Raw genomic sequence first — 14,905 nt, 5'->3', positions numbered from 1 at the left:
TATTTTTTTTTAATAAAAAAAAAGTTGGTTTTTTAATTTTTTTTAAATTTTTTTTTTAAATTTTTTTTTTATTTTTATTTTTTTTTTAATCAAACAAACCCCTGATTTCTCACCGACCTCCAGCTGGTTCCATTCCAAATCAGAGCCTCATTTCTGCCACAAAAATCCAAGCAGGAATTAACAAATTCCATCCTCATCCCATCCCCAGACGGTCTCACCACAGGATTCCTCCCTCCACAACTTTACAAATTTTATTATTTTTTATTTTATTTTCCCATCCAGCCTCACCTTGTGCTAAAACAGCCTTGAAACTTCATCTTCCCTTAATAAATATTTAGGAACTGTTGAAATAAATAAATAAACCAGCTGACTCTGATGTTAATCCACTTGTCTGTCCTTGACATTTTTTTTTTTTTCCCCTGACTTTTAAATGTTTAATTAGTTTATTAATTAAATAATAAAGGTGGAGGCTCCTGAGCTTTGTTACATCTCTGCTTAAATTCAGCTCTGAGGTGGAGTTGCAAAATGCTGAGCCAGAGGTGGATTAAAAAAAATTCTGTGAATAAAATTTTGGGATAAATCCTTTAAAAACAGAAAATTCTTAAAAATCCAGTTCATTAGAGCTGCGCTTCTAATTTTATTTTTTTTTTTTTTTGTGCAAATTTGAGTGGAATAAAGAGGCTTTTTGGTACAGCAAAGTAGAATTTACAGTTTTTCTCCCAAAGTTCAGAAATTTCTACTCTTTTCAACCTAAAAAGCTCAAGGGGAAATGGGAGAGAAAACTGAATCACTGGAAAATAAAAATAATAAAAAACCTTGAATTTTATTCTAATTAGCCAAAGAAAATTCTCTGCTAAAATCCATAATTTCCATAATTTCCAATTAAAAAGACAAGCAGTGTTATCAAGAGTGATATCAGCACCTAAATGAGGAATTTGTTCAGAATTTAATTAAAGATTTAACAAAAAAAAAGTATTTAAAAAAAATCCTCACCCTTTTTTTAGAACTTTTCAATGGGATTTGGCCAATCTGAGTTTATTTCCCCCACTAAAAATGAAACCAAAATTCAATTTTTTCCCACTGAGAGCTGCTGGAGGTGTCAGAGATCCAAAAATATATCAAGGGGAAATGGGAGAGAAAACTGAATCGCTGGAAAATAAAAATAATAAAAAAACTTGAATTTTATTCTAATTAGCCAAAGAAAATTCTCTGCTAAAATCCATAATTTCCATAATTTCCAATTAAAAAGACAAGCAGTGTTATCAAGAGTGATATCAGCACCTAAATGAGGAATTTGTCCATAATTTAATTAAAGATTTAACAAAAAAAAAAAAAAAGTATTAAAGTATTAAAAAAAAAAATCCTCACCCTTTTTTCAGAACTTTTCAATGGGATTTGGCCAATCTGAGTTTATTTCCCCCACTAAAAATGAAACCAAAATTCAATTTTTTCCCACTGAGAGCTGCTGGAGGTGTCAGAGATCCAAAAATATATCAAGGGGAAATGGGAGAGAAAACTGAATCGCTGGAAAATAAAAATAATAAAAAAACTTGCATTTTATTCTAATTAGCCAAAGAAAATTCTCTGCTAAAATCCATAATTTCCATAATTTCCAATTAAAAAGACAAGCAGCGTTATCAAGAGTGATATCAGCACCTAAATGAGGAATTTGTTCATAATTTAATTAAAGATTTAACAACAAAAAAAAGTATTAAAGTATTAAAAAAAAAAAAAAATCCTCACCCTTTTTTCAGAACTTTTCAATGGGATTTGGCCAATCTGAGTTTATTTCCCCCACTAAAAATGAAACCAAAATTCAATTTTTTCCCACTGAGAGCTGCTGGAGGTGTCAGAGATCCAAAAATATATCAAGGGGAAATGGGAGAGAAAACTGAATCGCTGGAAAATAAAAATAATAAAAAAACTTGAATTTTATTCTCATTAGCCAAAGAAAATTCTCTGCTAAAATCCATAATTTCCATAATTTCCAATTAAAAAGACAAGCAGTGTTATCAAGAGTGATATCAGCACCTGAGAAACCCCAAATGAGGAATTTGTTCAGAATTTAATTAAAGATTTAACAAAAAAAAAAAAAGTATTAAAGTATTAAAAAAAAAAAAAATCCTCGCCCTTTTTTCAGAACTTTTCAATGAGATTTGGCCAATCTGAGTTTATTTCCCCCACTAAAAATGAAACCAAAATTCAATTTTTTCCCACTGAGAGCTGCTGGAGGTGTCATAGATCCAAAAATATATCAAGGGGAAATGGGAGAGAAAACTGAATCACTGGGAAATAAAAATAATAAAAAAACTTGAATTTTATTCTAATTAGCCAAAGAAAATTCTCTGCTAAAACCCACAATTTCCATAATTTCCAATTAAAAAGACAAGCAGTGTTATCAAGAGTGATATCAGCACCTAAAGGAGGAATTTGTTCATAATTTAATTAAAGATTTAACAACAAAAAAAAGTATTAAAAAAAAATCCTCATCCTTTTTTCAGAACTTTTCAATGGGATTTGGCCAATCTGAGTTTATTTCCTCCACTAAAAATGAAACCAAAATTCAATTTTTTCCCACTGAGAGCTGCTGGAGGTGTCAGAGATCCAAAAATATAATTTTATTAACACTATTTGAATTTATTATTCAAAATATATTAAATATGAACGCCTTCCCTGAATATTGCAGCAGCCAATTTGATTTGGTATTTTTTATTTCTACAGGACAGAAAAAAAAAACTTTTAAATTTTTAAAAAAGTATTGGAAATGAATATTTCTATTCCTGATAAAGGATTAATTAATTTCAAATATTTATGTGGGTGTTTAAATATAATGGAGCCAATAGGAACTTTGTATAGGGGTTTATTTTTAAAATCCCATTAAATATTTTTTCAATTCTTATTACAAAGTTAAAAAAAAAAAAAGCTGTTTAAAAGCAGCTTGTTGTTTTTAGAGCATTAAAAATGTGTTTCTGTGCAATATTATTATTATTAATAAATATATAAATAATAATGTATTTAATTTATTAATTATTATTTTTAAATTATTTTTTATTTTTTAATTTAATTATTTTTAAATTTAATTATTTTTATATATAATTTATATATTCATATATAATTTATATATAATTTATATATTTATATATAATATATATTTATATATATTTTTATGTATATTTTTAATTTAATTATTTTAAATTATTATTAATAATAATTCTTTATTATTTATAAATTATTTATAAATATATATACAGTTAATATATTTAATAATATATAATATAATATATTATATAATATATATCTATAATAATAATAATAAATATATTATTATTATTATTATTATTATTAATAATAATAATAATAGAAAGTGCAGTGTTGTAGATATCTCTGGGAATTTGTAATATGATTATTTTTAGATTTATTAAGGGTTTGATAACTTGGTAAGAGGCAAGAAAAATAATCAGATTTATTGATTTCTTAAAATAATCAGATTTATTGATTTCTTTAAAAAATCAGATTTATTGATTTCTTAAAATTTTCAGATTTATTTATATCTTAAAACCATCAGATTTATTTATATCTTAAAATAATCAGATTTATTTATTTCTTAAAACCATCAGATTTATTGATTTCTTAAAATTTTCAGATTTATTTATTTCTTAAAACCATCAGATTTATTTATATCTTAAAACCATCAGATTTATTTATATCTTAAAACCATCAGATTTATTTATATCTTAAAACCATCAGTTTTATTGATTTCTAAAAATAATCAGATTTATTTATTTCTTAAAATATTCAGATTTATTAATTTCTTAAAATAACCAGATTTATTTATTTCTTAAAACCATCAGATTTATTAATTATAAAATAATCAGATTTATTGATTTCTTAAAATAATCAGATTTATTTATTTATTAAAACCATCAGATTTATTTATTTCTTAAAATAATCAGATTTATTGATTTCTTAAAACAATCAGATTTCTTTATTTCTTAAAATAATCAGATTTATTGATTTCTTAAAATAATCACATTTATTGATTTCTTAAAATAATCAGATTTATTAATTTCTTAAAATAACCAGATTTATTTATTTCTTAAAACATTCAGATTTATTTATATCTTAAAATAATCAGATTTATTTATTTATTAAAATAATGAGATTTATTTATTTCTTAAAACATTCAGATTTATTTATATCTTAAAATAATCAGATTTATTTATTTATTAAAATAATCAGATTTATTTATTTATTAAAATAATGAGATTTATTGATTTCTAAAAATAATCAGATTTATTGATTTCTTAAAATAATCAGATTTATTGATTTCTTAAAATAATCAGATTTATTTATTTATTAAAACCATCAGTTTTATTGATTTCTAAAAATAATCAGATTTATTTATTTATTAAAATAATGAGATTTATTGATTTCTTACCAGGTCAAGGAGTCTGATGGGCAGATTTTGCAGGCCTTTGATGGCAGTGAGTTTGTTGTGGGATAAACTCAGCTGGGTCAGGCTGTGACATTCCTCCAAGCCTCTGATCTCCTCAATCTCATTAACTGGGGCACAGATTTCAGGAAAAAAAAATAAAAATAATTTAAACAGAAAAAAATCTCCTGGATTTCATTAACTGGGACAGAGATTTCAGGAAAAAAAAAATAAAAATAATTTAAACAGAAAAAAATCTCCTGGATTTCATTAACTGGGGCACAGATTTCAGGAAAAAAAAATAAAAATAATTTAAACAGAAAAAAATCTCCTGGATTTCATTAACTGGGGCACAGATTTCAGGAAAAAAAAATAAAAATAATTTAAACAGAAAAAAATCTCCTGGATTTCATTAACTGGGGCAGAGATTTCAGGAAAAAAAAATAAAAATAATTTAAACAGAAAAAAAATCTCCTGGATTTCATTAACTGGGGCAAAGATTTCAGGAAAAAAAAAAATAAAAATAATTTAAACAGAAAAAAATCTCCTGGATTTCATTGACTGGGGCAGAGATTTCAGGAAAAAAAAAATAAAAATAATTTAAACAGAAAAAAAATCTCCTGGATTTCATTAACTGGGGCAGAGATTTCAGGAAAAAAAAAATAAAAATAATTTAAACAGAAAAAAAATCTCCTGGATTTCATTGACTGGGCCAGAGATTTCAGGAAAAAAAATAAAAATAATTTGAACACAAAAAAAAAAAAAAAAAAGAGGAGTAATTAAGTGATAAATTAATAAGGTGAGGTTGATTTTATGGTGTGGAGGAGGTGGAGAGAAAAGGATTTATCCTGAAGGGGTTTAAATCCCACTTCAGGATGAATTCTATATTAATCCTAATATATAATACTATATATAATAATAATAATAATAATAATAATAATAATAAATCATTATTATAAATACTATTAATATATTTAATTAATATATATTATTATATATAATAATATATTAAAACATTACTATTAATATAATATTTATATTATTATCAGTTATTAATTATTAATAATAATTAGTAATTATTATTAATATGATAATATTAAAAAATGATATTATATTAAATATCGAACAATATTAATAATGATTATTATTAGTCATTATTAATTAATATTACTATAATGTTAATATTAATATAATATATATTAATTATATATTATGTATAATTAATATATATAAGTATATATATTAATATATATAATATATATTATTATATATATTATAATACATATAATTATTATATATAAATATATATTATATATATTATTATATATATAATTATTATATATATTATATATAATTAATATATATAATATATAATATATTATATATAATATATATAATATATAATATAATATATATTATATATAATATATAATTGATATATATAATATATAATTAATATATAATAATTAATTTATATAATTATATAATATATAATTATTATATATTATATATATAATTATTATATATATTAATAATATATATATTATATAATAATAATTATAATAATCCTATATATAATCCTAATAATTTCTTAGTTCTTTCAAACTAAGAAATCTCTTTGGTTTGAGATTTTTGATAGAGAAATTATTCAAGTGATAATTTTTATGGGGTTGTTTTAATCTGAATTATCCCTACTGTGTCCTGGGAGGAGAAAATGGATTTTAAATTAACATTACAGCTCAAAAGAGCAGAACAAGTAATTCAAATTCCTCTGATTCTGGATCTGCCCCAAATCAGGTAAAACTCTGCCCCAGGGATGGGACTGGAATTAGGAAAAAAAAACAAGAAAAAAATTCAAATTTAAGCCACAAGCACCAATATAAGGCAGCAAATTGCTCAGCACTGAATAATAATAAATTCAATTTTTGGCTTTTAATGACTCACTGTAAAGGTCTGTAATATATTTTTGGCCAAATTTTGTCTCTTTCTGGTTTGGGTAACTGGAATTAGGAAAAAGTTTGAAGAAAAAAAAATTCAAATTTAAGCCACAAACATCAATGTGAGGGAACAAATTGCTCAGCACTGAATAATAATAAATTCAATTTTTGGCTTTTAATGATTCACTATAAAGGTCTGTAATAGATTTTTGGCCAAATTTTGTCTCTTTCTGGTTTGGGTAACTGGAATTAGGAAAAAGTTTGAAGAAAAAAAAATCAAATTTAAGCCACAAACATCAATATGAGGCAGCAAATTGCTCAGCACTGAATAATAATAAATTCAATTTTAACCTTTTAATGATTCACTATAAAGGTCTGTAATATATTTTTGGCCAAGTTGTGCCTTTTTCTGGTTTGGGCAACTGGAATTAGGCAAAAGTTTGAACAAGAAAAAATTCAAATTTAAGCCACAATATAAGGCAGTAAATTGCTCAGCACTGAATAATAATAAATTCAATTTTAGCATTTAATGATTCACTATAAAGGTCTGTAATATATTTTTGGCCAAGTTATGTCTCTTTCTGGTTTGGGCAATTCTTCTCTAAAAAATTCCTTTAGAAAACTGTCAGTTGTGCATAAAAAATAAAAATAAATTATAATGACTTGACCATCTTTATCATAATTGACTTAAAAATGGGAAGGAAAGTTTAGTTGTTGTCAATGAGAAATGAATTCCAGGATATTTCAGAGAGGATTTTTTTTAAAAAATATTTTTGTTCTGTCTGTAGAAGGTGAGGAATGTTTGAACCAAATTGGTGCCACTTTGCTGAATTCTGTATTTCCAATCCTGCCCTAATTTTCCTCTTTTAGGGGATTTTTTTATGTAGAAAAAAATGATTTTTATCCCCATTTCACCAACACCTTCCTTGACAAATGAAGAAATCCAAGGCAGCAAAAAAAACTAAATAAAATCTACACATCAGACCCACAAAATAAACATTAAATCTTTTTTTTCCTCCTCTTTTTAATACCAATAATACCAAAAATAATATAAATTATTTTGCAGGAGGGGAAAATTAGGATTGCAAAAGGAGAGTTGGTTTGGTGACATTTTGTGACAGGATTTGTGTCACCTGCATGTTTTGTAAATATAAATAATAAATAAAAATATAAATATATTAAAATATAATATATAAAATACATAAAAATTATAATATATGTAAAATGAATATATAATAAAATATAATATATATAATAAAATATTATATAAAATATAAATTAAAATATTATTTTATGATACTGGTAATTATATAAACTTACCAATATAATAATTGGTAATGATAATAAATAATATAATATATAATAATAATAATAATAATAATAAATAACAATAATAAAAATAAATTTATTTGTGACAGGATTTGTGTCACCTGCATGTTTTGTAAATATAAATAATAAATAAAAATATAAAATATATTAAAATATAATATATAAAATATATAAAAAATAATATATGTAAAATGAATATATAATAAAATATAATATAGATAATAAAATATTATATAAAATATAAATTAAAATATTATTTTATGATACTGGTTTTTATATAAACTTACCAATATAATAATTGGTAATAATAATAAATAATGATAATATAGAATAATAATAATAATAATAATAAATAACAATAACAAAAATAAATTTATTTGTGACAGGATTTGTGTCACCTGCATGTTTTGTAAATATAAATAATAAATAAAAATATAAATATATTAAAATATAATATATAAAATATATAAAAATATAATATATGTAAAATGAATATATAATAAAATATAATATAGATAATAAAATATTATATAAAATATAAATTAAAATATTATTTTATGATACTGGTAATTATATAAACTTACCAATATAATAATTGGTAATAATAATAAATAATGATAATATAGAATAATAATAATAATAATAATAATAATAATAATAATAATACTAATAATAATAACAACCTTGTGCTTTTCTCAAAAACTCCAGGAAGTTTTCTCTCTTAAAAATTAATTTTATTTTCACTAACCAACTTTGTCTTGCATAATTAATTTGGTCTAAGATTAAACAACAAATTTCTTTTTTATTTAAGTGTTTCAAGCTGATTCCCTGTTAATATTTGGGATTTAAAAATCCCTTTTTTATTGTTATTTATTATTTCTGTAAGGGACATCTCCCCTTTTAACTTCTCCACGATAAAAAAAGGAGTTTTTGTGTTCCTCCAGCAGGAAAATCCCCAAAATGTTCCCACTTTTAACACCTTTAATGCTTAACTAAATTAAATTCAGTTTCAGCATCAAAATTAAAATCAAAATTAAAAATTTCATCTCAGTTTTAAGGATAAAATTGACATAAAGGAGAAAATACAAAGAAATCAGGTATTTATTTGAAGAAATAGCAAAAAAAAAAATCAACTTTTTTCCCATCCAAGATTCCCCAAAGGATACAATCCAGCAGGAGTTTGGTGAGTGAGTAATAGGCTGATAAATCTTTCATTTCTGGGATTTGATTGTGTGAAAAATCTGCTTCCTAAAGGAAAAAATTAAATTAAAAAGGAGAGGAATTCAGGGTTATTTCTTCAGTATTTACTCTGGTTGGGAGTTTGTTGTGTTCCACCTTCCCACCTCATGCAGGGTAGGAAATAAAAGACATAAATAAAATAAAAATCAATAAGCAAAAATATAAATAAACAACACATAAATATATATAGAAATATAAATAAAAGGTATAAATAAAAGAGAGACACAAACATATGGAAAAGGTAAAGGAAAAAGTGAAAAGGAAAAAGGGAAAAGGAAAAAGGGAAAAGGAAAAAGGGAAAAGGAAAAAGGGAAAAGGAAAAGGGAAAAAGGGAAAAGGGAAAAGGAAAAAGGGAAAAGGAAAAAGGGAAAAGGAAAAGGGAAAAAGGGAAAAGGGAAACGGAAAAGGAAAAGGAAAAGGAAAAGGAAAAGGAAAAAGGAAAAAGGGAAAAGGGAAAAGGGAAAGGAAAAAGGGAAAAGGGGAATGGGAAAGGGAAAAAGGGAAAAGGGAAAAAAGGAAAAAGGGAAAAAGGGAAAAGGAAAAAGGAAAAAGGAAAAAGGGAAAGGAAAAAGGGAAAAGGGAAAAGGGGAATGGGAAAGGAAAAGGGGGAAAAGGGAAAAAGGGAAAAGGGAAAAGGGAAAAAGGAAAAGGGAAAAAGGAAAAGGGAAAAAGGAAAAGGGAAAAGGGAAAAGGGAAGAGGAAGAGGAAAAGGGAAAAAGGGAAAAAGGGAAAAGGAAAAAGGAAAAAGGGAAAAGGGAAAAGGGAAAAGGGAAAGAAAAAAGGGAAAAGGGAAAAGGAGAATGGGAAAGGGAAAAAGGAAACAGGGAAAAGGGAAAAGGGAAAAGGAAAAAGGAAAAGGGAAAAAGGGGAAAAAGGGAAAAAGGGAAAGGGAAAAGGGGAAAAGGAAAAGGGAAAAGGGGAAAAGGGAAAAAGGGAAAAGGAAAAAGGAAAAGGGAAAAGGGAAAAGGAAAAAGGGAAAAAGGGAAAAAGGGAAAGGGAAAAGAGAAAAAGGAAAAGGGAAAAAGAGAAAAAGGGAAAAAAGGAAAAAGGGAAAAAGGGAAAAAGGGAAAAGGAAAAGGGAAAAGGAAAAAGGAAGAAGGAAAAAGGAAAAAGGAAGAAGGAAAAAGGGAAGACGAAAAAGGAAGAAGAAAAAGGAAGAGAAAAAGGGAAGAGGAAAAAGGAAAAGGAAAAAATGAAAAGGGAAAAGGAAAAAGAAAAAAGGAAAAGGAAAAAGGAAAAGGGAAAACATGAACTGAAGTAAGAAAGAAGAATAAAGAAAGAATAAAAATTGACTTTTCCCTATGATCAAACACCAACTTTGATTCAGAAAACGGTTTTGAATTTAAACCTTTAAAATGCATTTTTTTTTCTTTTTGCAGGCTTACCTTGAGGCTTTTAGGTGCTTTAAAATCAAAATATGTGGTGAGTTGGTTGTGGGAAGCATCCAGCTCTGTTAAATACGGCATGTGGCTGATACAGGAAAGATCTAGAAATGAAAAAAAAAAATCAAATGGCAAATCCTGAAATGCAAAAATCATCAAGGCAAAAAAAAGATTTTTTTAATTAAGAGTCAGTTTGGAGCTGCACATTCAGAAAGTGATGCCTAAAATGCAGAAATCAGATGGATTAACACTTTCTCCTAGAGGGGAAAAAAAATAAATTTATAAATAATAAAGAATAAATATCCAAGTTCGACATTTAATTTGAATTTTGCCAGCTGAGTTGTCTTTAAGCAAAAATTTATTTTTATATTTTTTCCACCTTTAGAGTGACAGATTCACTCTGTCCTGAGTTATCAATTAGTGGAGGGAAAGTTATTTAGGCCACAAATGAGTGGTTGATATGGAAAAAGTCCCTGCTTTGTTCATATCTGGCTTCCACAGGAAAAAAATAAAATAAAATAAAATAAAATAAAATAGAATAAAATAAAGTAAAATAAAATAAAATAAAATAAAGTAAAATAAAATAAAATAAAATAAAATAAATAAAATAAAATAAAGTAAAATAAAGTAAAATAAAGTAAAATAAAATAATAATAAAATAAAGTAAACTAAACTAAACTAAACTAAAATATAAAATAAAATAAAATGAAATAAAATAAAATAAAATAAAAATAAAATAAAATAAAATAAAATAAAAATAAATAAATAAAATAAAATAAAATAAAATAAAATATAAAATAAAATAAAATAAATAAAATAAAATAAAGTAAAATAAAGTAAAATAAAGTAAAATAAAATAATAAAATAAAGTAAACTAAACTAAACTAAACTAAAATAAAATAAAATATAAAATAAAATGAAATTAAATAAAATAAAATAAATAAAGTAAAATAAATAAAGTAAAATAAATAAAATAAAATAAATTAAAAAATAAAATAAAATAAAATAAAATAAAATAAAAATAAAATAAAATAAAATAAAATAAAAATAAAATAAAATAAAATCAACTCTTATTGAAATGAGCAGGGACTCATTTCAATAAGTGGTTGTCTTATCACTTGATGTTAAATTAAAAAAAAATAAATAAAAAGAAGGAAAGAACTGATGGGAGTTTATCTCAGTCTCCATTTAGCACCTTTCTAAATGCAAAAAAAAAATAAAAATTAATATTTTAATCTTTTCTCACCCATGAAAAACCTTGACAAAGAGAAAACCAAACCAAGCAACAACTCGAATATTTTGTGTCAAATCTCCACCTTCACCTTGACACATCTGCTGGGATTTTATCTCTGGGTAATAAACTGAGAATTGGAAAATTCCATGTTCTCACTGATAAATACATATTGACATTAATGGGCCGTGGATATTTTGGATATTTTGAAGGAAATCAAGCAAATCTGGGAGATTTTTGACAGCACTAAAATGTCAGCCAGGCTTTTGTGACACTAAAAAATCCCCAGTCTGGTGCATTTCTCAGCTGAAATAATTTCCCAAGCCAAGAATTTGTGGTTTGTTTATTCCATACCATTAATTTTATTGCAGGAAAGGTCCATTTTCTGCAGGTGAATGAATCCAGAGAGGATGCTGATGTCACTCAGCTCACGACCCTGGAAAAAGGAAAAAGGGAAAGATTTTAATCAGGATTTTAATAATTGGTACATTGGAGAGGTGCAGAAAGTGATGTTGGAGCAGCCAGAAATGGAGAAAATGCCAAAAAAACCGACTTTGAAACAACAAAAAGTCAGGAAAAACACAAAGCTGTGTGGAAAAGCAGAGAGCTTTGAAAAGACACAACCACTTTAAATTTCTTGAATGAAGCAATTCCAGGTGTTTTACACATTCCTCTCCTATTTTTATTTTTATTTTATTTTTATTTTTATTTTTATTTTTATTTTTATTTTTATTTTTATTTTTATTTTTATTTTATTTTTATTTTTATTTTATTTTTATTTTTATTTTTATTTTTTTTTTATTTTTATTTTTATTTTTATTTTTATTTTTTTTTTACCTCCAGCTGTCTGGAGCAGGAAGATACATTTTTTACACCTGAGGACTGGATAAAGAAAAATAATAATAATAAAAATCTCACTGTTGATGCTACAACATAAAAAAAAAAAAAACTTCACTGAGCAATGAGCTTTATCAAAAAAATTGTACATGAAACAGGCAGAGACAAAAATCTGCCTCTTGGCATTTTTTTTTTTAACAAAGCAAATAAAATAAAAAATGAATAAAAATAAAAATATAAAAAAAATAAAAATAAAAATATAAAAATAAAAAAATGAATAAAAATAAAAAATGAATAAAAATAAAAAATGAATAAAAATAAAAAATGAATAAAAAATTTAAAAAAAGGAAATATTTGTGTAGAAAAGCACCTTAAATTGATTTTTTTTTTTTTGTTTGTACTCACTGGAAGTGTGAGATGAAGATAAGCGTAGTCAGTGCCAGGGGCTGAATAGCCCAAGGTGTGGAGTCCCTCAGCAGCAGCGGCTTCATCCAAAACACCCTTCAAATGCTCCTAAAATTACCAGGAAAAAGGGGAAAATGGGGTAAGGGGAGGTTTGTGGAGGGAAATTTTAGAGTTGGGAGAATTCGGAGGTTGCTGGGGTTCAATAATATAAATAATGAATATAATGATAATAATAATAATAATAATAATAATGTGTATAGATATAGCTATATATAGATATAAATATAGATATAAATATAGATATAAATATAGATATATAAATATAAATATAGATACATAAATATAAATACGTAAATGTAAATATAAATATAAATATAAATATAAATATAAATATAAATATAAATGTAAATATAAATATAATTTGGAACAGGGTTGATAAAAGTCCTCAATCAAGTGCTGCTTTCCAACACTTCACCGCCCCATTAAGAAAAAAATTATTATTATTATTATTAGTATTATTATTAGGGAAAAAAGTGATGAAGCATGCCCTCAAAACAGTGAAATGTGCCCAAGGTGTGGAGTCCCTCAGCAGCAGCGGCTTCATCCAAAACACCCTTCAAATGCTCCTAAAATTACCAGGAAAAAGGGGAAAATGGGTTAAGGGGAGGTTTGTGAAGGGAAATTTTACAGTTGGGAGAATCTGGAGGTTGCTGGGGTTCAATAAGATAAATAATGAATATAATGAATATAATAATAATAATAATAATAATGTGTATAGATATAGCTATATATAGATATAAATATAGATATAAATATAGATATATAAATATAAATATAAATATAGATACATAAATATAAATACATAAATGTAAATGTAAATGTAAATGTAAATATAAATATAAATATAAATATAATTTGGAACAGGGTTGATAAAAATCCTCAATCAAGTGCTGCTTTCAACACTTCATCGCCCCATTAAGAAAATTATTATTATTATTATTATTATTATTATTATTATTATTATTATTATGGAAATAAGTGATGAAGCATGCCCTCAAAACAGTGAAATGTGCCCAAGGTGTGGAGTCCCTCAGCAGCAGCGGCTTCATCCAAAACACCCTTCAAATGCTCCTAAAATTACCAGGAAAAAGGAGAAAATGGGTTAAGGAGAGGTTTGTGAAGGGAAATTTTAGAGTTGGGAGAATCTGGAGGTTGTTGGGGTTCAATAAGATAAATAATGAATATAATGAATATAATGAATATAATGATAATAATAATAATAATGTATAGGTATATATATAAAAATCTTGATATAAATATAAATATAAATATAAATATAAACATAAACATAAATATAAATATAAATATAAATATAAATATAAATAGGAGGTTGCTGGGGTTCAATAATATAAATAATGAATATAATGATAATAATAATAATAATAATGTGTATAGATATAGCTATATATAGATATAAATATAGATATAAATATAAATATAGATATATAAATATAGATACATAAATATAAATATAAATACATAAATGTAAATATAAATGTAAATATAAATATAAATATAAATATAAATATAAATATAAATATAAATATAAATATAAATATAATTTGGAACAAGGTTGATAAAAATCCTCAATCAAGTGCTGTTTCCAACACTTCACCACCCCACTATTATTTAGGAAAAAAATTATAAACTCCGCCCTCAAAACAGCAAAACAGAAACAAACTTCAACTCCATCTATTTGAGAAACTCCATCAAGTTTTTTTTTGCTGGAATATTTAATTTTTTTTCCCTTCTGGCTGAAACCCATTCCCCAAACTGTTGATCCCCACTGATGATGGATGTTAACATCAGCATTTAACAGGGCGCTGCACCCCAAAATTCACATTATTGCAAGTTCTTTCCCATTTTTTTCGGCGTGAGTAGCTTTTTCCTCTTCAGAGAAAAAAAAAAAAAACCACCCAAAAAATCTTTTTGACAGATGGCGCTGATGAACCGCGGCGTGGCTTTAACAAAAAAAAACCAGGGAATGGTTTGTGGGGTTTAATAAAGCTCAGGGCTGGGAATTTAAATAGGGGATGATTTGGCCATAGATGTG

At 24.9% G+C, this 14,905-nt stretch overlaps 1 protein-coding gene across 1 annotated transcript in view; it reads right to left on the bottom strand.

Moving 5' to 3' along the window:
• Nucleotides 1-14,905, bottom strand: part of LRGUK (leucine rich repeats and guanylate kinase domain containing) — a gene marked incomplete at its 5' end in the record, with an annotated part of 61,358 nt that overhangs the window by 45,969 nt on the left and 484 nt on the right. The window contains 5 exon segments of the mRNA XM_083860635.1: nucleotides 4,439-4,563; nucleotides 8,865-8,946; nucleotides 10,323-10,423; nucleotides 11,905-11,986; nucleotides 12,793-12,900. Coding sequence (XP_083716761.1) covers nucleotides 4,439-4,563; nucleotides 8,865-8,946; nucleotides 10,323-10,423; nucleotides 11,905-11,986; nucleotides 12,793-12,900 — 498 coding nt within the window.

Source organism: Zosterops lateralis (genome assembly GCF_965231275.1).
Source record: "Zosterops lateralis genome assembly, chromosome: 4".
Classification (NCBI taxonomy): Eukaryota; Metazoa; Chordata; class Aves; order Passeriformes; family Zosteropidae; genus Zosterops; species Zosterops lateralis.
The sequence above is the reverse complement of the archived record's forward strand: the minus strand, read 5'-3'. Positions and strand labels throughout refer to the sequence as shown.